This window comes from Geotrypetes seraphini, chromosome 3, assembly GCF_902459505.1.
Source record: "Geotrypetes seraphini chromosome 3, aGeoSer1.1, whole genome shotgun sequence".
Taxonomy (NCBI): Eukaryota; Metazoa; Chordata; class Amphibia; order Gymnophiona; family Dermophiidae; genus Geotrypetes; species Geotrypetes seraphini.
In genome coordinates, this window is record NC_047086.1 from 10,848,292 (window position 1) to 10,871,014 (window position 22,723).

The window sequence follows — 22,723 nt, forward strand, 5'->3', positions numbered from 1 at the left end:
CTTTTAACTTTAGAGAGTGCCCTCTCGTTCTCCCTTCCTTGGAGAGGGTGAACAACCTGTCTTTTATCTACTAAGTCTATTCCCTTCATTATCTTGAATGTTTCGATCATGTCCCCTCTCCGTCTCCTCTTTTCAAAGGAGAAGAGGCCCAGTTTCTCCAATCTCTCACTGTACAGCAACTCCTCCAGTGATGAAATGCTTGAGAGATGCCCTACACAACTTCGCAAACGTTGGCAGAGTAGTTTTATATATCAAAAATGTATACTGTAAACCTCCCAAAATATCTTTACCTTTCCAATAATGTATTTTAAATGGGAGGAAAAGACCTCAGGTACTCTTGTCATTTAGGGAGTTTCAAGGCTCAAGGCCATCACAAGTCAGAAAAACCTCATCTGGAGTATTGCGTTCAGTTCTGGTCTCCTTATCTCAAGAAAGATATAGTGGCGCTAGAAAAGGTTAAAAGAAGAGCGACCCAGATGATAAAGGGGATGGGACTCCTCTCGTATGAGGAAAGACTAAAGGTTAGGGCTCTTCAGCTTGGAAAAGCGATGGCTGAGGGGAGATCTGATTGAAGTCTTGGTACAAGTGGATCGATTTTTCACTCTGTCAAAAATGACAAAGACTAGGAGACATTCGATGAAGTTACTTTTAGAACCAAGTGGAGGAAATTTTTTTTAACTCGGAGAATAGTTAAGCTCTGGAATGCATTGCCAGAGGATGTGGTAAGAGCAGATAGCGTAGCTGGTTTTAAGAAAGGTTTGGGCAAGTTCCTGGAGGAAAAGTCCATAAACTGCTGGGGGAAGCCACTGCTTAATCTGGATCGGTGGCATGGAAAGCTGCTACTATTTGGGTTTTTTTTGCCTGGATTGGCCTCTTTGAGGACGGGATAGTGGGCTAGATGGACCATTGGTCTGACCCACTAAAGCTATTCTTATGTTCTTACAAGTGGCAATAAACAAATTAAAATAAGACATCGGCACTTAGCTGAAATGACAGATGCTTATTGGAGCCCTGCGTTTGACAATATAAATACCTCAGGAGCAGCCGCTCCTGCACTAAACATTGCTGCTGCCTATAGGTGTCGGAACGGGGGAGGCCACAGGGGACATGGCCTCCCCCAAAACTGGCAGTCAAATTCAGGCTCTACTCCCCCACCCACCTCCTCCCAGCCGCCGTACAGTGTCGCTGCAGAATGAAGACTTCCGGGGCAGGCCTTCTCATTGACGCTGTGTGGCGGCTGCCGGAAGATTTAAAATTACAGCAAGCGGGGAAGGTAAGTGGGGGAGTTGGAAGCTGTAGAGAGAGGTCGTGCCAGGGGATCCTGCTGGTGCTAGAGTGGAGCCTTTGTGCCCCCCCCCCCCCAACAAAAGAGCATTCCGCTGCCTATGTCGCTACCAAGCTGTATGACCAATGAACAAGTGTTGATGCCTCATTAGCTAATTAATTTGCTTGCAGATGCGTAATTGGCACCCAGCTTTGATGACCTACATAGACTCCGGGGGGGGGGGGGGGATGTCTTCCTGTCTTCTGGTATAAGTGAGGACGCTGAGATTAATTTGTACAATCGTGGCCAAACAACTCTCTTGAGACAAACAGGGCTAGATTCGGTAAATGGTGCCTAAATTGGCCTAAAACGTCAGTCGCACTGAGGCGCCATTTACAGAATTGCGCCTTACGGTGGCTATCGCAAAACTTAGGGCTCCTTTTACGAAGGAGTTAGGGCCTTAGCGCGTGCTAGCCACTACCGCCTTCTCTTGGGCAGCCGGTAGTTTTTCAGTTAGCGCGCGCTATTCCTTCGTAAAAGGAACCCTTAGGTGCCCCAAATGTAGGCCAGGGTTTTACTGGCCTACACTGCAGGCGCCTAAGTTCTTTTGAGAATCACGTCTAGCAGTGCCTAGTTCTGTCTCCACCCCCCCCCCCCCAACAACTGGTATATAAATACCTATTAAAAATATATATTTCCCTCCAAAACTGGACATGAAAGCAATCCTTAGTCAAGGCAATAGACATTACTGCTGCACAAAGACTGACCCTCGCTCACATCTCCCTCCCTCCGCTCCCCCCGAGGAGTGACTGGGAATTAATTGGGCTTGCAGGCCCAGTCTCTTTGTGGCAGTGGTTGGGGTAGAAGATTTGAGAAACAACTTTGCTTTGGTTGATTCATTTGAAAATGTCAACATGAGCAGTTCCTAAAGTTCTTTAATATATGAAAGGGGCAAACAACGGCATCGTGTTTTGTGGGGAGACACACATGCCCCAGATAAAGAGCTTATAGTTGCTCTAAGTGTAGGTTTAAAATATCAAAGGAGACAGAGAACTTGGCAAAGAAAAGAAAACTCGATAGTCTTTCACTTAGCTTCTGATATCAGTAACTTTAGAAGTTCTCTGTTATACACACACATCCTATAAATATACTAGCTGATTTTCCAAACATAAGGAAGGGGCCCCCAATCCCTGTCCCCCCTCCCAATTTGCTAAAGTTTAAGGGTGGTTGCATTTCAGGAAGACTTGGGAAAATTAAATCAGCTGCAGGCAGTGTATAATTACAGACCCATGGGGAGACACACAACACCCTAGCACAGTTCCTATACAGCGCCAGAAAAACACCGATCTTTTTTTTTTTTTTGGGGGGGGGGCAACCACTGCTGAACATTGATAGCATGTAAATTATAATCTTGCTGTAAAAGGGTCAGAATGGTTCTGGGGCATGTCCACTAGAGCTGTACGGTAGACATAGTTTGCATAGCCAGTGGACCTCTTGCGACCCCCAAGATAAACAAAATCCCCGGTGATCCAGCAGAATCCTCCTGACCTCTACCCAGCCTGTGCCCAACTCTTTAGTCCAGAGGTTCCAAACCCTGTCTTGGAGGACCATCAGGCCAGTCGGGTTTTCAGGATAGCTCTAATAAATATGCATGAGAGAAATCTGCACGTAATGGAGGTGCCAGGCATGCAAATCTGCTCCATGCATATTCATTAGGGCTAGCCTGAAAGCCTGACTGGCATGGTGGTCCTCCAAGACAGGATTGGGAACCACTGCTCTAGTCAACATTAGCCCAACCCCCTCAAGACCCCTCCACATACCTTTAAAATCAGACAGTAGAGATGCCTACTTCAGGAAGGTGTGTGGGGAGGGGGTGCTCAAAGTTAGATTCCATTTAAAAAATTTAATCCTCTAAATGAATGCCACTGTTTTCCAGCACCTCCTATCTGATCTGGTTTAAATCAGTAAAGTTTAAACAGTTTGCTTATTCTGGTGTAATTATCTATGGCTCGCATCTATTTTGGATTCAACAGACACCTTACAAAAAGCACCCAGAAGGGAATCTGAAGCCTGGGTTGGGAGAAATTTTGAACCTTATCTGACTCCTTACAAACCAGAACCCCTTTTTATTTACTGTGTCGCCACCTGCTGGAGGGGAGGGACAAATACAGTCTTTCTTCCAGATTGTTTTGCAATGGGTGAGAGCTTGTGCTGGTCTAAAACAGAGCCTCCAAGTTCCAGGAGGGAGACATTTTGTCCAATCCAGCTTTTAAACTCCAAAGCAGCTTGGGATTTGTAGTCTCTGATTCTGCCCATTGAAATCAGAGCTGCAGGCCCCAGACTGCACAAGGAAAGGGTGGTCAGAAATCCCAGACTGGTCTAAAATCTCCTTCCTGGAATGAGACAAACTTGGCAGCTCCACAGAGAACGTTGCTACAAAGATTACACAGATCTCATCTTGAGACGCCCAGTCTGGCATCTCCACCTGTTTCCCTGCTTATGAATGCACTTTATACATTCTTGTCTACTTTCATCTAAACCAAACTTATTGCATGGCTGCAGGGGATGCTGATTTGGAGACGGGTCAGCACCGCTGCCCCACTCCGATTCACTTCAGTTCAGACAACAGTGCGAGAGGCAGCTCTTTTCCTAAACTCTCCATTCACCTGTTTCTTCCTCTGAAATCAAAACAAATGCCAGACCATGAAAGCAGAAAGACTTTAACAGGCTGCTAAATTATTTAAAACTGGCCTCCTGCTAGCACCGCTTGCTTGGAATCCACTTGATCGTGTTCAGCAGCTTTGCAGGAGTGTGCATGAAGTTCCAGCGGGGCTCAAACCCAGCAAGTTCCCTCCAAGCTGTTCGCCGTTACATGGCGTTAAGTCTGAGAAGCCCTTTCACAGCATATGGGGCACTTCTGCCAGTACAATTATAGGGGGGGTCGATATTCACAGCTATTTAACCAGGCGGAAGAAACTCCAGCCTGGTTAAATTGCCTGGACGGGGCTGTCTGCTGAAATTTAGTAGCACTTTAATCAGCCTGCATAAAACATAATTCTATATTTGTCCGGGCTTCATTTTATCTGGCTGACCATTGGTCTTTACCAGATAAATGCCACCATCTGCACATACCCAGATGCTCAGTGCTGGTGCCTAGACAAAGCTTCAGAAGAACATAAGAATAGCCTTACTCAATGGTCCATCAAGCCCAGTAGCCCATTCTCACAGTGGCCAATCCAGGTCACTAGTACCTGGCCAAAACCCAAGAAGTAGCAATATTTCATGCTACCCATACCAGGGCAAACAGTGGCTTCCCCCCTTGTCTTTCTCAATAACAGACTATGGACTTTTCCTCCAGGAATTTGTCCAAACCTTTCTTAAAACCAGCTATGCTATCTGCGCTTGTTTAAAAGCAGACTGAAAACTGACCCTTTCTGAAATAGTCTTCAATCCTTAACCCTACTCCTCTGCCCTCCAACCCAGCCCACTGATTAACCGTTCCCCTTAACTGTATCCATGATATCCTGTTTCTGTCTTGTCTGTTCAGATTGTAAGCTCTTTGAGCAGGGACTGTCTTCTTTGTGACTCTGTACAGCGCTGGATGCGTCTGGTAGCGCTATAAAAATAATTCATAGTAATAATGTGAAGAGTTTCAGTCTTTGGGAAGCAGAGCTGAGCTTGTGATGTCATAATGCTTCATTCCACCAATAAGAGGCAACCTCATCAGTGATGTCACAATGGCTTGATTGTCCTGTACTCCCTTCTGCCCTCCAACCCAGCCAGCTGATTAACCCTTCCCCTTAACTGTATCCATGACATCCTGTTTGTCTGTCTTGTCTGTTTAGATTGTAAGCTCTTTGGAGCAGGGACTGTTTTCTTCTTCTTTGTGACTCTGCAGCACTTTGTGCGTCCGGTAGCACTATTGAAATAATTCATAGTAGTAGCAGCATTGAATATACAGCTGGAAAGTAAAGGCCGGCTCAAAGGATCGGCATCCTGATCCAACTTTTGCACCAGTTTATTTATTTATTCATTTAATTTTCTCTACCGTTCTCCCAGGGGAGCTCAGAACGGTTTACATGAATTTATTCAGGTCCTCAAGCATTTTTCCATCTCTGTCCCGGTGGGTGCACAATCTGCCTAATGTACCTGAGGCAATGGGGGGATTAAGTGACTTGCCCAGGGTCACAAGGATCAGCATGTCCCCCCCAAACCCATGATCCACTACCTCCCCCCCCCACCCCATGCTGGTGATAACGTGACAAAATCCTGAATCCCAATCTGGCATCTCCCCCACCCACAAAGGGAAGAGAGTGGGAGAGATGCCAGACTGCGATTTTGGCACCCTGGGCCAGAGCCTCACCTGGTCCATAGTTTGAATCAACCCTGCTGGAGCAGTAGGCCAACATATCAATTTCCAGCCCCCCCCCCTCCCCCTCCAGAGCTCTCTGCTGATGCTGTGAAGGGGCATTTTAAAAATAGTTTTAGAAGCTGCTGGGCAGTAGATCAGAGATCCTGGTGATAGGCTTGTGCTGTCAACTTCTCACCTGACTCTGCAGGCGGTGATGAGGGGTGTGACGAGAGGGGCAGAGGTCAGACCATACCAGAACAGCAATGTACAGATTTACTGAGCCCCTCAGGGTTGTGACATATGCCAGGAGAAACTGTCCTCTACTTTGTGGTTCAGGATTTCCCAGACACCAGCACCATCTGCCCTGCCTCTTCCCAACTTCTGCAAAGAAGGCCTGGCCTTTTGGTAAAGCTGAGTTGTGATGCTATGGCACTGCCCATTTTATGCAATAAAATAAAATTGAAAATGAAATCAAACATGCAGGGAGGATTTTGAAGCCTAAGAGGTCAGAGGGGTCAAATGTCCCTCTGGGCAAACAGCAGTAAACGGCCTTTAGTAAAGGACATTAACTCCCATAGTCTATATATGGCACCCAAAACTGCCCGCAAATAAATTAGCTAAATGAGTTGTTAACGATTGATTGGCTGTTAATCGATTCCTGATGTTAATTTGCTTTCATTTGGATTTGTGAATGGTTCTATAAAGATCTGCGCCCAAGCACAACCCAAAAGGCGGACGGACATTCCAAAGAATTACACACAGGTATTACAGTTCTCTCAAGTTCTGTGCCAGGATTCACACCAGATTTCAGGTGGTGGTAAATTCTGAAATCAATACATTTGTGCTAGTACTTTATAAAGACATGTAAATGTTGCTTGGGGCAGTTCTATAAACCAGTCCAAAGGTTTAGAATTCTAGCAGATGCAATGCTTAACTTACAAGGGACATATCTACAACGGGGAAAACGACGGCTGGACTCAAACTTACATGTGTAACTTAGAGAATACTATGGATTATACACATATCTGTGGCATCTGTATTGTTTTAAAGTATCTTTGTGTTGGTGTGATCCACCTTGTATAAAGGTGGAATACAAATAATCTATATCTATATATATAAAATCTGATGTATATATGTATGTTCCAGCATAACTCCGAAATGCATTGACTGATATGTATACCAGGTTTGGTTGAAATCTATTACTATCTGGGGAAAAATACTGTGGGGGTGGGAAGGAGGTGACGTGTAAAGAATCATCAAAAAAGACAGATATTGCTTTCACCAATTGTGTGAAGCTTGGGGAATGATGTCACACTGTGCTGTGCTGTCATTGCTGTAACAATGCCTCAAAGGAAACGTAAGGCAAGTTTCCAACAGCTACATCTAGAGCTTCAGAGACAGTACAGCAGCATGAGACCCGACTACAGGATATGAAAGATGAGTGTCTAATCCACAGTTTTCGGGCTCGCTGAGACACTCCCAATGCTGTTTAAGTCCAAGTTCAGCCCCATAGAGAGGGCCATTCTTGCTGCTGAGACTAGGATATCCGGCCAACATTGGGTGATCAGCTAGTACACTAGAAACCATTTAGAGTCTAATGCTTAGAAGTGCTCTGTGCAGGGTGGTGTTAGATATCCTGGGGCCCAGGGTAGAAATTAAGGAAGTGGGCCCCCCAATTCCTCTTCTCCCTGTCCCCTCCTCCGATTTTCCCACATACCAAATGCCCTCCTATCCAGCACCCCTCCCTTCATTTTTAAAGTCGGCCACTCCAGGGGGCACAAGTGGGCCAAGACATCCTTCCCTTCTCCGAAGCACCTTCCCTCACCTATAAAAATGCAAGGAGGTGGTTGGCATGGAGGTGACTCTCTTAACGCTGCCCGCGGGTCTCCTTGGTGCTCTCCCCTTGCTGCAGTCCACCCCCTTCTGATGCAACTTCCTGTTTCCGCTTGGGCGGGCCACAGAAGAGGCAGAACATCAAGGAAGCCACAGGAAGTGCTAGAGAATCACTGCTGCACTAGAGACCTCCTTGCATTTTTACAGGTGAGGGGGCTTTGGAACCAGGTGGAGAGAATGGAAGAACATCCTGGGCAGCGGCATAGCGAGGGTGAATGGTGCTGCTTCCCGCCCTCTTCTACGCTCCCCACTCCTTCCTGAACCCCTATACCACACGCGCACTCCTTCTCTTCCCCCAAACCTCTTTAATTTTCCCAGTGTGAGCAACATTACAAACTTGCTGTTTGCTTTGTCTGGGCTCTCCCTCTGATGTCATTTCCTAGGCGCAGGACCCAGAAATGACATCAGAGAGAGCCGACACCAACGTGGACAGCAAGTTCGTAATGCTGCTCGTGCTGGTAAAATTACAGAGGTATGAGGGAAGGGAAAGGGGGGCAGAGAGGAGGATGAGTGCCAGTGCCCCCACCAAGATGGTGCCCAGGGCAGAACACCCCCCACCCCCCCCTTACTACGCCACTGATCCTGGGCCATGGGGGTCCCCAGTAGCCTGTAGCTGTTAGAAGTGCTTGATCTTAAATACCAAGCAACTTAATAGTCTTAATCAAAAGTAGGCCCTTATGTTCCTTAATAGAATAGGCCTTTACCTGGCGCCCCCCAGGAGCCTAACTAACCGTAGGCATCCTGTCACTGAATTGTCCCATTATATATACTCTTAGCACACAAACTGGGTATGTAAGTTATACAATAGTGTAAGTTGTGCATGGAACTCCAGTATTATAATTAGCTGCTACTTGCACAACCAACTATTGGTTGTAATGGGTTAATTGGCTGTAATTAGCGGGTATGTGCATATCTGCCATTCGTCGGTTTTCTATAAATTGCACTCACTAAGGGCTAGATTCACTAAGCAAACCTATCGTGGGACTTCCTTAGGGAGGAGTCTAAAGAAGTTGGCCAGGGACTTCCTTAGACTCGTCCCTGATTGGCTGAGGCGCCCCGGGCCCCTTCCAAGGGAGGAGCCCGAGGTGCCTCAGCCAATCAGGATCTTAGGCCCCGCCCCATGCACTGGGGCGGGGCCTAAGGCCTCAGACTCGTTGCAGGAGGCATTGGAGCTCTGTGAAAGGCACAGGGAAGGGGCTGGGAATGGGGAGGGGGCACCTGGGGGGGTGGCAGGAGGAAGTTGGCATTCCTCCTGCTGTTAGTTTTTGGGTGGGACTGATGGCAGGAGGGAGTGGGAACCCTCCTGCCATAATTTTAAGCAGCGTCGGGGCAAATTTTTGTGCCTGATTTTTTTTTTTTAAGCTGGCAGAAGCCCTGACAGGAGGCTGTTTTTCCTGTCACTACTGTCAGGGCTTTAGCGATCAGTGTAGTTGGCTGGGGCATGCCAACGATCGTCTCCATTTGCATGCAGGCCGTTAGTGAATTTGTCAGCCTGCATGCAAACGGACAGGGATCGGAGGTTAGTGAATCTAGCCCAAAATCTATCACGACAACTGCGAGGGGATGTGGACCTGGGAGGGGCTTGCACAGGGTCAGAGGGTGTGTCTAGCAGTAGTGCACACGATTTTTTATAAAATTACCTTCCACGTTTGCAAGAAGTGTGCACTAAGGGACCGAATGTTCAAATGTACAGCGCTGCATACATCTAGCAGTGTTATAGAAATGATTAGTAGTAGATATTGAAAGTGATTTAGCTGACCGCTGACCAGTTAAATGGCTTGGTAGGGGATAGCCACTAGTATTCAGGGGCACTTAACCAACTAAGTGCCGTTGAAATTCGCAGTAGGCGCCTAAATACCTAAATAAATTGATGTAAACCGTTCTGAGCTCCCCTGAGAGAATGGTATAGAAAGTTGAATAAATAAATCAAAGCCAGCTGTGTTGGGGCATTTGGTCATTCAAGTGCTGATATGTTCAGCTCTTAAGCAGCCAGATTTAGTGCATAAATGAGACAGCAACATGTGAGAAGCCACTGGTTGTCTTGGATAGGTAGCATGGAATATTGTATGGAATTTTGTCATTCTTGGAATTCTTTATGGATTGTTACTACTCTTTGGGATTCCAGAATCTTGCTATTCTTTGGAATTCTGTATGAAATGTTGCTACTCTTTGGGATTCCAGAATCTTGCTATTCTTTGGAATTCTGTATGGAATGTTGCTACTCTTTGGTATTTAAGAATCTTGTTATTCTTTGGAACTCTGTATGGAATGTTGCTACACTTTGGGATTCCAGAATCTTGTTATTCTTTGGAATTCTGTATGGAATGTTGCTACTCTTTGGGATTCCAGAATCTTGTTATTCTTTGGAATTCTGTATGGAATGTTGCTACTCTTTGGGATTCCAGAATCTTGTTATTCTTTGGAATTCTGTATGGAATGTTGCTACTCTTTGGGATTCCAGAATTTTGTCATTCTTGGAATTCTTTATGGATTGTTACTACTCTTTGGGGATTCCAGAATCTTGTTATTCTTTGGAATTCTGTATGGAATCTTGCTTAGTTTGGGGGATTCTAGAATGGTGCTCTTGGGTTTCTTCCATGTACTTGTGACCTGGATTGGCCATGTTGGAAGCAGGAAACTAGGTCAAATTGATCACTGGTCTGACTCAGTTTGGCCATTCTTAAGTCCTTATGTCCTAATTTTTATGCAGTAATCCATGGCTTCTTAAGTGCTGAATAGCGACTTAAACAGCTATGTGTTAGCCAGCATAAAAATAAACGGATATTCAAAACTGGAACCCTGACTTTGAATATCCGGGAATAATGCCATCAGTGGTGAGCAAGACATTCACTGCCCAGAGAAAATATTTCTGCACACAATGTGTAATTGAACTCTGGAATTTGTTGCCAGAGAATGTGGTGAAATCAGTTAGCTTAGCAGGGTTTAAAAAAAAAAAAAAAAAAAAAAAAAAAAAAAAAGCTTGGATAATTTCCTAAAAGAGAAGTCCTAAGCCATTATTGAGTTGGCTTGGGGAAATCCACTGCTTATTCCTAGGATACGCAGCATAAAATCTGTTTTGCTTCTTGGGATCTAGCTACTTGGGACCTGGGTTGGCCACTGTTGGAAACAGGACCTTCGGTATGTCCCAATATGGCAATTCTTATGAATATTGACCCCCTAAGAAAACAGAATGATGCCAAAAAAAAAAAAATCTCAACCAAATGTTGTTTGTGAGTCTCAATTTCTGTCAAAATGGAACATAACTAACTTGTTTCAGAACAAAATGCACAGTCACCACTGCTTGCTGTGGGAGGTAAGAAATTCAGCTATATGGACCTCTGGTCTGATCCAGTTTGGCGGTTCTGCTCTCCACCTAGACATTAACCCATTATTGCCGAATCAGGGCACAGAAACGGTTTTGTTAATGGACTCTTTCCTGATACAGCTTTTTCTGGACTCCTGGGATTAGGGAGTAGGAAGTAGCTCCCCCAGTCATGCAGAGGCCAGATGAAAAGCCGTCAAAAGCAAAGGCATTTCTGTGACACGATTTTCAGCCAAAAGAAAGAACGGTGTTACAAAGACAACGCCGTTTGGAGCTACAGTACACTGCCTTGCTCTAGCACACATCTTTACCCCAAAAAAGGTGGGGTGGTGAGATTGCAGTCAGTTTTAACACGCTTCCAGTTATAAGGAAATGAAACATCGTGCAAACATTACACTCACTACATTTTCTATTTACAGTTCTCCCTTAAATCCTGCTTCTCATCGTGTTGTGCACTGACGTTCTGTGACGCTAACATTTCACACTCTGTAGCTTACAGCAAAGGTAAATCAGACCTAGAAAAGCAGAGAAAGCAGTCGTGTAGCATACAAACCTTTACTTATTCTGATTTCGAATTCGGAGACACCTCCTTTTCAGTGGCGGCTCCAGATCCTCTGGTCCCGTGCTGAGAATCGTTGTCGGAACTATGCACGGCGTTAGCGCAGTCTTTTCTGCTGGTTTTGGCACAGGCTGGATCACACAGCCCGTCTTGGGTAACATCCGCAAAGCGTACGCATGGTCCTCGTCAGCCGGGTGGTTAAGGTTTGGGTCTTGCTTGTCCCCACCAGTTAGAGGCTCTTCCCCCGTGATTTTCTTGGTGGCCTCTAAGTCGAGGTGGCAGTTCGGGGTACAGTTGTTCTCCTTCACGGATTCCGACTCGCTCACAGCTGGTTCCTCTTGCGACTGAGGCTTCTTCTGTTCGTGAGGTGGCTCAGAGTTCTTTACGTCCTCTGTGGACTTTGTGCCATTCACAATGGTGTCACTAGCTGTCACACTAGTTTCAAGTCCTGGTGTGCTAGAGGGGAGTGAAACAGGCCCGGCACTGTTGGCCGGGTCACTGCAAGGCAAAGTTTTTGATTCTGCCGGACTGGGATTGTCCCTGACGTTGCTGCAGTTTCTTTTATCTGAGCTACAAAAAGCCAAGTTTACAACACTGTTAGGCTCCCGCTCAACTTTAATCTGAGCATGTAAAGCCCTATGAATGACATTGTGCAACCGGGACCGGTGGGCAATGGTTAGGTCTATGACTCCATCCTGTGTGGTGTGGAGCACACTGGAAAATCCACACTTACTGTTCACTGGACTACTTGGTCTGAGAGTCAAATCAACAACTTCCCCTTTCCTGTGTTCTTGTACTGTTGGCGCTTGGTTCAAAGACTGTCCTGAGCAGCTGGATGGAGACTCTGAAGGTTTAGAAGACCCTTTCTTGGAATCTCGGGGGGACAAAGAGTTGCTTGTTGGCTTAGCTCCATTTGTGTCACTGGAGGTGCTTGGAATGATGTTCTCACCGTTGCTGGAGAAGCCGTTGGGTGGCTTAGAGTCAATGACATGAGGGATGGGAATTGGAATAGGGATCGGTACAGGTAGTGGGACAATGACAGGGTATGGCACTAAAAGGGTTGGGGGTGGCACCAATGGAGCAAGTGACGGTAATCCAAAGTTCACCATCTGTGGCATATGCATAGGGCCGTTTGGCATCATGCCCACTGGAGGGAAGGGAAGACCAGGTAAAGGAGCACCAGAAGGGTGTGGCGGGAGCAGCCCGGCGGGATTCCCAGGCATGGTTGGTGTGGTTGGTGGATGGATGTGAGGTGATAACATTGACCTGTGCATTGGACTGGAGGCAGGACCCATACCTCTAGGGCCACCAGGTGGGGGGCCAATCGCTGGAATCAATGGGTTGGGCAAAGGGCTGTTAGGATTGGAACCATGTGGCCCCCGAATGAATGGTGGTCGGATCTGCTGCATAATCTGCTGTTCCATGAATATGGGAAGAGGAACTGGGCCGCGATTCGTCATCACCATGGGAGGACTGCGAGAGGGGACGCCAATTGGAGGCACAAGGCCAGGAGGTGGGGGGATAGACACTGATGGAACATTTGGGCTTTCACTGATGGGGATGGACTTGGGGATTGGCGTGGGGATTTTAGCAGCAGAGCAGTTGGTTGGGTCCGACGGAGAGGCTGTGGCTGATGACAAAAGTCCAGGACCTTGGCTTTGGCCAGCCGCAGGCACCGGGGAAGGAATCTTTCTCCGAGCATCTACCAGCGGTAAGTTCCAAGAATCCGGTGTCAGCAGCTGCACCCCCGTGGCTTCTGCTTTGCTGTCCAAAAGAGGATGCACCGCGCTGCACAGGCCGACCGGAAGATTGGCCTGCGTCTCTTTGTAGAAAATGTCCATTTTGTACTGGTTGAGACATTTTGCACTGCAGAACTGAAGCCTTCGTTCCCCGTCCCCAAAATCCAGGTATTCTTTGGTGTGTCTTATGTGTTTACACCAGTCACATACCTAGAACACAGCAACAAGATCAAAACAGGTAAGAAATACGCTCTTCCTACAGCAAACACCCCCCCCCCCCAAACCCACCATCTGCTGCAACCAACCTTCCCTCTTCTTGTTCACAAAGCAGTCATTTTCAGATCCTCTGTGCCCTTTTAAGACCCTTAACTAACTGAGGATTAAAAGAATACAGAAACCCTTTACAAAAGGCTGTATTGGTTTCTGTTTCTAATAAAAACAAAACAAAACCCTCTTGGAGCATGACTATAAACATTGAGGACAGAACAAAGCAAAATGGCAAGAATACACAGAAAAACGAGCTCTATACCTTTACCTGGGACTCATTCCTGCAATTATTCTCTGTTGGCCCAATATTTAGAAATTTTACCAGTACCCATGGAATGGCAGCTGCTTGCTGGATAAATGCACTTATTTTCAGCAGCACTATTCAGATTGCGCTGTGGCGATGTGTTCCACCTACCTCTATGAATGGTCGGTGATATTCAGACACTAGCTCCCAAATTATAGAACAGGGTAGTTATACATGTAATATAGTTAGCTAACTAGCCCTTAATTAGAGGTAAGCACCCATAACTGGAATTAACAAGCAGTGGCCTAAAAAGGGGGTGGGGCAGAATACGCCAGTTGCCGTCCTCATGGGGGGCACTGGTGCCTCTCTTCCGCCCCCTCCCACGTACCGCTTGAAATATTCACCAGTGCAAGCAGCATCTTTCACTTGCTGCTCTCGCTAGTCTTTATCCCCTTCTGACATCACTTCCTGGACGCGAGACCAGGATGTGACATCAGAAGGGAGCCAAGGCTGAAGCTAGTGGTAAGTGGGAGATGCTGCTTGTGCTGGCGAACATTTCAAGAGGTATGCGAGTGTGGGGGTGCTCAAACGGCGGGGAAGAGCGTATGTGTGTGTGTGTGTGTGTGTGTGTGCGTGGGGGGGGTCCACTGCCCTGAGCGCAAACCTCCCTCGCAACACCACTGTAAACAAGTAGTAATTAGCACTAATTAGAAGTTAAGGCCTGTAACAGATTTACACCCCCATTCTGTAAACTGCCTGCCTACGTCCCCAAGATGGGCTGTGTGATCCAGCCTGTGCCAAAACCAGCAGAAAAGACTGCACTAGCGCCATAATTGAAATGACCAAATCCCTCATTTTCTAGTAAATGAAACAGAAGCTCACCAAGTTATAAGATCCATGTCGGAAGCTGTATAACCGCAAAATCACACGGATGAGGATATTATAAATCACTTACACGATATCTCAGTAATAATGTGAAATGTAATGCTATGTTATAAAGTGAAACGAGAGCTCTCAGTTCACTGTGCCTGTTCATAGAAACAGTTGCTCTCCCATGAGAGCGTTTCTTACAGAACCTTCCACCAAAGAATTTGGTCATTGAGAATATGGGTGGGCTCAGTGGCGTACCTAGCATATGTGACACCCGGGGCCCATCATTTTTTTGACCCCCCCCCCATCTATATGAAAAATATGATTTTTAGTAACAATCCACATATCGCACAACAAGAGTGTACCTAGGAAAAGGCAGCATCTTAAACACTGCAGTGAGCACTAGAATACCGACACATACATTGTAAAACTAAACAAGCCAGATCCCGCACAGTCAATTGATCCTGCAGTCAGTGCCAACTGAAAACTATGTTCTTTTCATACAAATAAAAATAAAACAAATAATGAGAAATAGAAAATACCATTTTATTGGACTAATCCCCGTAAGCTCGGTCCCCATCCCCGCAAACCACCTGATTCCATGCACACAAGCCTTGAATTGTTTTATATTGAACTTATTATATTAAAGTATAAAAAGAAACAATATTCTGTACAATTGTCAATTTATAAATCAGCGTCTTCTCCCCACTCTCTCTTCCCCATTTCCCTTCAGCGTCCTCAGCCCACTTTCTCTCCACTTTCCTTCAGCGCACGCACATAAAAACAAGCAAGTAATTTTATATCATTTTCATTCTATTCATTCATAGAAATTAAAGTCTAAATAATGCCAGTCACATAACAAAACATGATTTTACAAAAATAATTCCCTGCACAGTCAAGCCTGCAAGGATTACTAGATGTCTTTCAGCAGCTCCCCTCCCTCCCTCCCCCTTACCTTTGTGGCCAAGTCAAAATGATCTACCAACAATAAAATTTTAAAAACACAAAGCACGCTGTACGCAGAGAAAATGTTAATTATTATTTATATTCCGCGGGTTTTCAAAGAGGTCAAGGCAGATGGCTTTATGCAATGTCACCTTAGTAACAACTATAGAAAAATAGACAAATATACCCCCTCCCTTTTTACTAAACCGCGATAGTGGTTTTTAGCGCAGGGAGCTGCGCTGAATGCCCCATGCTGCTCTTGACGCTCATAGGCTCCCTACGCTAAAAACCGCTATTGCAGTTTAGTAAAAGGGGGCCATAGTGCAAAATATAGACAGCATATATAAATTCTCAAAACGGACACATTTTGATCACTAAATTGAAAATAAAATAATTTTTCCTACCTTTGGTAATTTCATCAGTCTCTGGTTGCACTTTATTCTTCTGACTATGCATCCAATATTTCTTCCCTTTTTTCAGCCTCCTGTATGCTTCCTCTCCTCCAGACCTCATTCCCTCCCCAAACTTTTTCTTTGTTTCACCCTGCCTCCTTCTTTCTTTTTCTCTCTCCATGCTCCCTTTCTTTCTGTATGTCTGTCTTTCTCTCTCTCTCTGTGCCCCATTTCTTTCTTTGTTTCACCCTGCCCCCTTCTTTCTTTCTGGCTCCCTATCCCCCCTTTTCTTTCTCCCTGCCCTCCCCTCCCCCATGCCACCACCATTGGGAAAATGCTGCCACCGCTGCTGGGAAATAGGCTGCCACTGCCGCCCTGCTTCTCTTCCCTGCAGGGCCGACCAACTCTCGCCGCCCGACGTCAATTCTAACGTCGGAGAGGACGTTCTGGGCCAGCCAGGCAGCGATTGGCTGGCCCAGAACGTCCTCTCCGACGTCAGAATTGACGCGAGCGGCGAGAGTTGGTCGGCCCCACAGGGAAAAGCAGGGAGAAATCGGCGCCGGCCTGTTCCCGATGGTGGCAGTGGCACTCAAGTGGCTAAAGTTTGCCGGCCTAGGGAGAACACTGGAGGGTGGCCAGCTGTGCACCCCCTTGGGGCATAAACCCAGGGCGGACCGCCCCCCCACCCCATCCCCACCCCCACCCCGGTATGCCATTGTCTGTACCTCACTCCCTCCCTATGACCAAAAATTCTCCTTTCTTCCATTCCCCGTGTATACAACCATCTCTTTCCCTCCCTTTTTTTCTCCCAAGTCCAAAAACGCATTCCCTCCCCCACCTCGGCAACTCTTTCCTTCCCTTCCTCTCTCCCAAGTTCATGCCTTCTGTGTCCAAAAACGCACTCCCTCCCCCATATCTTTCCCTCCCTTCCTCCATCCTCTTTCCCAAGTTCATGCCTTGTGTCCAAAAATGCACTCCCTCCCCCCTTTTGTGTTCCGCGTTTGCCTTCTAGGCCTCATCTTAGCAACTTTCTCAGCCAAATACAACTCGAGCCGCGAGGCTCGTCTTCTGTTCCTACCTGCCCTGCCGCGCACACATAGCCAACCGGAAGTCTTCCCCGATGTCAGCGCTGATGTCGGAGGGCAGGCTTTGCTTAAGCCCTCCCTCCGACGTCAGCGCTGACATTGGGGAAGACTTCCGGTCGGCTATGTGTGCGCGGCAGGGCAGGTAGGGACAGACGACGAGCCTCGCAGCTCAATTTGTATTTAACCCCGCGGGACCCCGTCGTCCCCATTCAGCTCTCTCTTGTGCACCCCCTTGGGGCGTGCACCCGGGGCGGACCACCCCCCCCCTAGGTACGCCACTGGATGGGCCTCTCATGCAAACGTTCTTAGCAAATTAAATTCAATTATAAACTGAATCTCTACACTATGAGGGGCATTTTCAAAACATACGTCTAAGTCTGATTTGGATGTCCAAAGTCGGCAGTAAGTCGAAAGGCAAACCACCGTACATCTAGAAATAATTTTTTTTTTTTTTTTTGTGAAAATCCTCTATCTGGACATCCAGGCCAGTGGGACACCCAGATTGCCAGGACGTCTATCTTTATACCACATTTTTAACTAAAATTTCGTCAAGTCCCAAACGCACTGAACAAGAACATTTGGACGTGGAAGGGGCCAGACCTGTAATGGACTGGCCACCGAAACATGGCAACAGAGCAGTGGGGCACCTTAGAGGGCACTGCTGTGAACTTCACATAAAGGGTGCCAGATAAACATCTCACCAGAACTCCCTCATAGGTTATGGTGAGCTCCCCAAAACCTACTATACCCACCTGTCTACAACCCCAATAGCTCTTACGGCTGCAGGTGGCACCTATATGGCAGTAGAGTAGGGTTTGGGATCTCACATTTTCCACCATACACGTAGTGGTTAGAGTGGCTTATGGGCCTGGGTCCTCCTCTCTATGGTTCATTAGCCCACCCACCCAGGCTACTGTGTGCAACTCTACTAGGCTTTCCTATACCAGGAGACAGATATGCACATTTGTATTCTGATCTTTGTGGGTACGAGGGGGTCCATGAGTACTGGGGGAGTGTGGGGTGTCTTACCTTGATGCATGCAGTGTTATCTGGTCAGTTTAGGCACTTCTGTGGCACTTAGACCCTTCTAAAACAGGTTTCGTTCCAAACATATAAGGTCTGTCCAGGATGTTTTGCAAAATGTTTGCGTCCATGCCCAACCCGCCCTTGAGACTGCCCAGAGCCTGCCCATAATACACCTCTACCAAGCCCATCTCATGCTCTGAACATACAGCTTGCTAGACGTACAGAAAGATGCTTTTGATTATCGGCACTTGGACGTCCTGGCAATTAGGTTGTCCATGTGCTAATTGAGGATGCTTTTTGGATGTCTATGTTTTTTGGTCATGGGCCCCTATGTATTTTCCAAAAAGATGAAAGAATCCAAATAAGTAATTGCTAAATTAATTTAATTTAATTTGTCAAGCATGTTTGCACGAGAGACCCACCGATGTTCTCAGTGACCATATCCTTTGATGGAAGGTCCATAAGAAACGATCCCATGGGAGAGCAACCATTTCTTCGAACAGGCACAGGGCTCTCTTTTCACTTTATAACACACATTATTATTGAAGTACCACGTAAGTGATTTATAATATCCTCATCCGTGTGATTTTGCTGGTATTATACAGCTTCCAACAATCGATCTTATAACTTGTCGAGCTTCCGTTTCATCTACTAGAAAAATAAGGACATTTTTTGGTCACCTCTATAGAATAATCACATTTATGCACCCAACTGCTACTTTTAGGAGCCATTATTCACGGTATTAAAATACACTGGCTTTTACAAAGCTGTGGTAGAGGTTTCTACCATGGGCCGGCCAGCCCGAATTAAAAATCTCTACTGAGGATCTGTAAAAGGAGCTCACAGTTATTACCTAAACAATCCAATGCAGTTATCTTTTTTGGAACCTTTTGCTTCATCAGGGTCCAACCACCACCGAACTTACCAGTAATTGTTTTTTTGGTGGGTTTTTTTTTATTATAAATTTAATACTTAACAATATCAAATGATATCAAAAGAAAAAGGTTTCTTATACAAAGTTTTAAATACTTATATGACACAAAACAATCCTTTTCAAGCCCACAATATTGGGGAGACATGTTGCTTTTCTACCACATATATAAAGGAAAACAAAGAAATGGGTTGAATTCATGTGAATCCTAATCATTCCCTACTATATAGAACTCTGACATCCTACCATTTTCTCAGTAATGAATCATTACTCACAATCAATAATCATAAACTTATTAGGTCTATTTATTTATATACTAGTCTTTAAGCCCTTTACATTAACAGGCGCTAGAGCAGATGTCTGTCTGTCTGGGTTTTTTTCTTTGTCTCTCTCTCCTTGGACGCTGTCTGTCTGTCATTCATTCTGTCTGTGTCTCTCCCTGGCCCTCCTACCTACCTGTATTTCTCTGTTGCGCCATGCCTGCCTGTCTGTCCGTGGCCCCCTTCTGTCTCCCCCCCTCCCAGAGCAAAGCATGCTTGTTTTCTGCCCCCCAGCACACCCCTTTCCCTCTCCCCCTGTTGTGCCATGCCTGCGTGCTCCATAGCCCTCTTCTGTTCCCCCCGATGATTGATATCTGCCCCCAGCACACCCCTTCCCCCACAGCAGCCCCCTTTCCCTCTCCCCCTGGTCCCCTGTTGTGCAATGGCTGCCTGCCCTGTGCCTGTTGTGCCATGCCTGTGTGCTCTATGGCCCCCTTCTGTTCCCCCTGATGATTGCTGTCTGCCCCCTCCCCCCAAAGCAGCCCCCTTTCCCTCTCCCCCTGGTCCCCTGTTGTGCAATGGCAGCCTGCCCTGTGCCTGTTGTGCTATGCCTGTGTGCTCCATGGCCCCCTTCTGTTCTCCCCTGATGATTGCTGTCTGCCCCCCTTCCCCAAAGCAGCCCCCTTTCCCTCTCCCCCTTGTCCCCTGTTGTGCAATGCCTGCCTGTCATGTGCCTGTTTTGCCATGCCTGCGTGCTCTGTGGCCCTCCTCTGTTTCCCCCTGATGATTGCTGTCTGCCTCCCTCCCCTGCGTGCTCTGTGGCCCCCTTCTGTTCCCCCCTGATGATTGCTGTCTGTCCCCCTCCCCCCAAAGCAGCCTCCCTCTCCCCCTGGTCCCCTGTTGTGCAATGCCTGCCTGCCTGCCCCATGGACCCCTTCCGTTTCCACCCCCCTCCCATTCTTATCCTCCCTCAATTTCTCAAACTGGAGCTGGGGCTGCATTGTTTACCTCTCAGCCCAGATCGTCGAGCAGGTTCTCCTGCTTCATGGCGGTGGGCGGGGCTGTAGAAAGACGTGCGTGTGTGGCGGCAGCGGCAACCCCGACTCCTTCTTCAAGCCCATGTCGGGAAGGTGGAGAGCGGCCTGCGAAGTTCGCTACAGCGGCTGGCGAACCTCAGCAGGCCACTTTGAAGAGGAGCAGCAGCGGGAGGGAAGAGTCGCCGGCGTCTTCTGCACAGTCACGCACCTCCAGCTAGCGCAGGTGCTGTGAGGCTGACACAGAAGCACACCTCACGCCACCAGGAATCACAATTTTTGAAAAGCGCATGCACGCTTAGCTTTTTATTATTATGGATTTAATATATTAGTACTCATCTCAATCTACGCGGGTGGAGGCTGGCACTCCGACATAGAAACTATGTTTCACCCTAGTCGGGCTTTATCAAGGGTAATCCCCCTTAAGCCGAACGACTCATGCTCCCCGTGTTCAATGCTTTATCAGCTAGGGGAGCATGAATGCGGGGATTACCCTTGATAAAGCCCGACTAGGGCGAATATTAAATATATAAATAAATAGACCTAATAAGTATATGATTATTGATTGTGAGACCGATGAACTTTGGTGCCAATACTCTGTATGGAGGAAAGTTTACTACATACAGAAGGTACTGCTGAGGTCTATGAAATGTTCTTCAAGTATATAAAGAATCATCCATAGACACCAATAAATTATATATGAAATTATTTGATAAAGGGTCTTTGGATACACTGACTATTTATCCCAGCCATAGATATGGTGTAAAGTGGTTCTGTCTACAGTTTGGTGCGTAACTGCAGATTTATGCTAGTTTTCTTTGCAGATTTGGCATGCAATTCTGCCGTTAAAATATACTAGCTCAGCGCACAGATTTTGGGCAACCTATACCTTATTGCGACCTATAAGAAAAATTTACCTCTACAAGGGTAATTCTCAAAAGGAAGCCAAATGTTAGGCACTGGGATAGAGCCACTAAGTACTTATTCTAGATCTGCAAATGCGCACATAATTGATATTATAGAATATTAGCAGCGGTCGTCTTTTACGGGCATAGAATTAGGCGTTCTCACTAAATGCTAGCTCAACAGCCGGCGTGACTACGACGGGAGCTCAAGGCAGCCATTTCCTGTGAGCGATCTACATGGGGCAGGAGTGTGGGAAGATCACTCCTGCCCCGAAAACCCGCTAGACCACCAGGTAAGGGGTGGGGGGGAAGAGGGGGTTAGGGGCAGAACCGGCCCAAATATTATTTGTTTTTTTTTAATATTCGCGGGCTGGCTCTCTCCCTAACCACCGTGAATATGGAGAGGGAAGTGTTCAAACTATTTGGGTTTCTGCCAGGTACTTGTAACCTGGATTGGCCACTGTGGAAAGAGGAGATTCTTTTTTTGCATAGTTAAGAATGTATTTATTTTATGTTTCAAACAAAGCATCATAGATATACATTTTTTAGACAATTAAATTTGATCTCCTTGAGATACAAGTGATGACTTGACGGGATCAAACTTCTAAGTACAGCTTCCATATCTATTACATTCTATGATGACATTTTTTGGGGGTAAATAGCAGCTTTGCCTTGTGCAAATTGATAACACATACATAGGATTTTGAAAAGCTTTTATCTGTATGTGGGGATCCACACCACAAACAGATTTTAATGGGGAGGAGGATGTAGATAGAGCCTAAAAATGTTTACATGTATGCAGAAAGGGAATATATAGAGACATAAAAAATTCCATGTTGATATTTGCTGCTGACCCAAGGCACATATAAGTGTCAGGTTAAAGAAGCAAGTGCACAGGACAAAGGAACTCCCCTGACCATCCGTAACCCCCTCCTCTCAACACCCTAACCATCCTTGGGTTTTAATAAGGTCTCACTGGTGTGGAAGACATGAGTTTTTCTGAGTTGCTTCTGCCCCTTGGAGCACTGGGTTCAAAAGGACAGAAAGTAGATTCCTATCATCAGGGGTCAATCTACCACATAAGGGTGACATCATCGGGGAAGATGACAACATAAACCAAATGCTCCATCTTTAGCCAGAGCAAACCCCAGAATAATTAGAACAGCTGGTGGTCTGGAGTGCGAGATGGCACCAAAGAAGTAGTTAGAGGTGGCCAGGGGAGCCACAATGGGAGAGAATCTGGGAGAACGGAGACCATGTGGTCCTGGGACAGTGGAGTATGACAGTACCAGCTTGCCATGTGTGTCAGCGGATCCTGAGCCAATGGAACAAGCCCGGGCAGGGATGGCACTGCAAGATTCAACTCCTAGGTAAGAAAGGCTATTCAGATAAAATGATTTCCACTCTTTTGGGGTCCCGGAAGCTTTCCACTTCTTGGGCTTATGTGCGGGTTTAGCATATTTTTAAAGAGTGGTGTGCTGCGCATGGAGTGGTTTCCTTTCACGCCTCTTTTCCTCACATCTTGGGAGTTTTTGCAGGATGCCTGGACAGGGGCCTGGCCTGGTCTTCTCTCTGGGTTCGGCTTGCAGCTTTGTCTGCGTTTCGAAGTTTGCTGCAGGGTAAGCGTTTAACTTCT

The 22,723-nt window shown here is 46.7% G+C and overlaps 1 protein-coding gene across 4 annotated transcripts in view; it reads right to left on the reverse strand.

The window, feature by feature from the left end:
* SOBP (sine oculis binding protein homolog) overlaps positions 1–22,723 on the reverse strand; it is a 321,828-nt gene that overhangs the window by 12,274 nt on the left and 286,831 nt on the right. For 3 of the 4 annotated variants that reach the window (XM_033938324.1, XM_033938323.1, XM_033938321.1), the window contains one exon: positions 11,384–13,338. In XM_033938324.1, coding sequence (XP_033794215.1) covers positions 11,386–13,338 — 1,953 coding nt within the window. In that variant the 3' untranslated portion in view covers positions 11,384–11,385. Of the gene's footprint in view, positions 1–3,708; positions 3,943–11,383; positions 13,339–22,723 lie in introns of those variants that run through there. The other variant, XM_033938322.1, reaches the window with a different exon arrangement.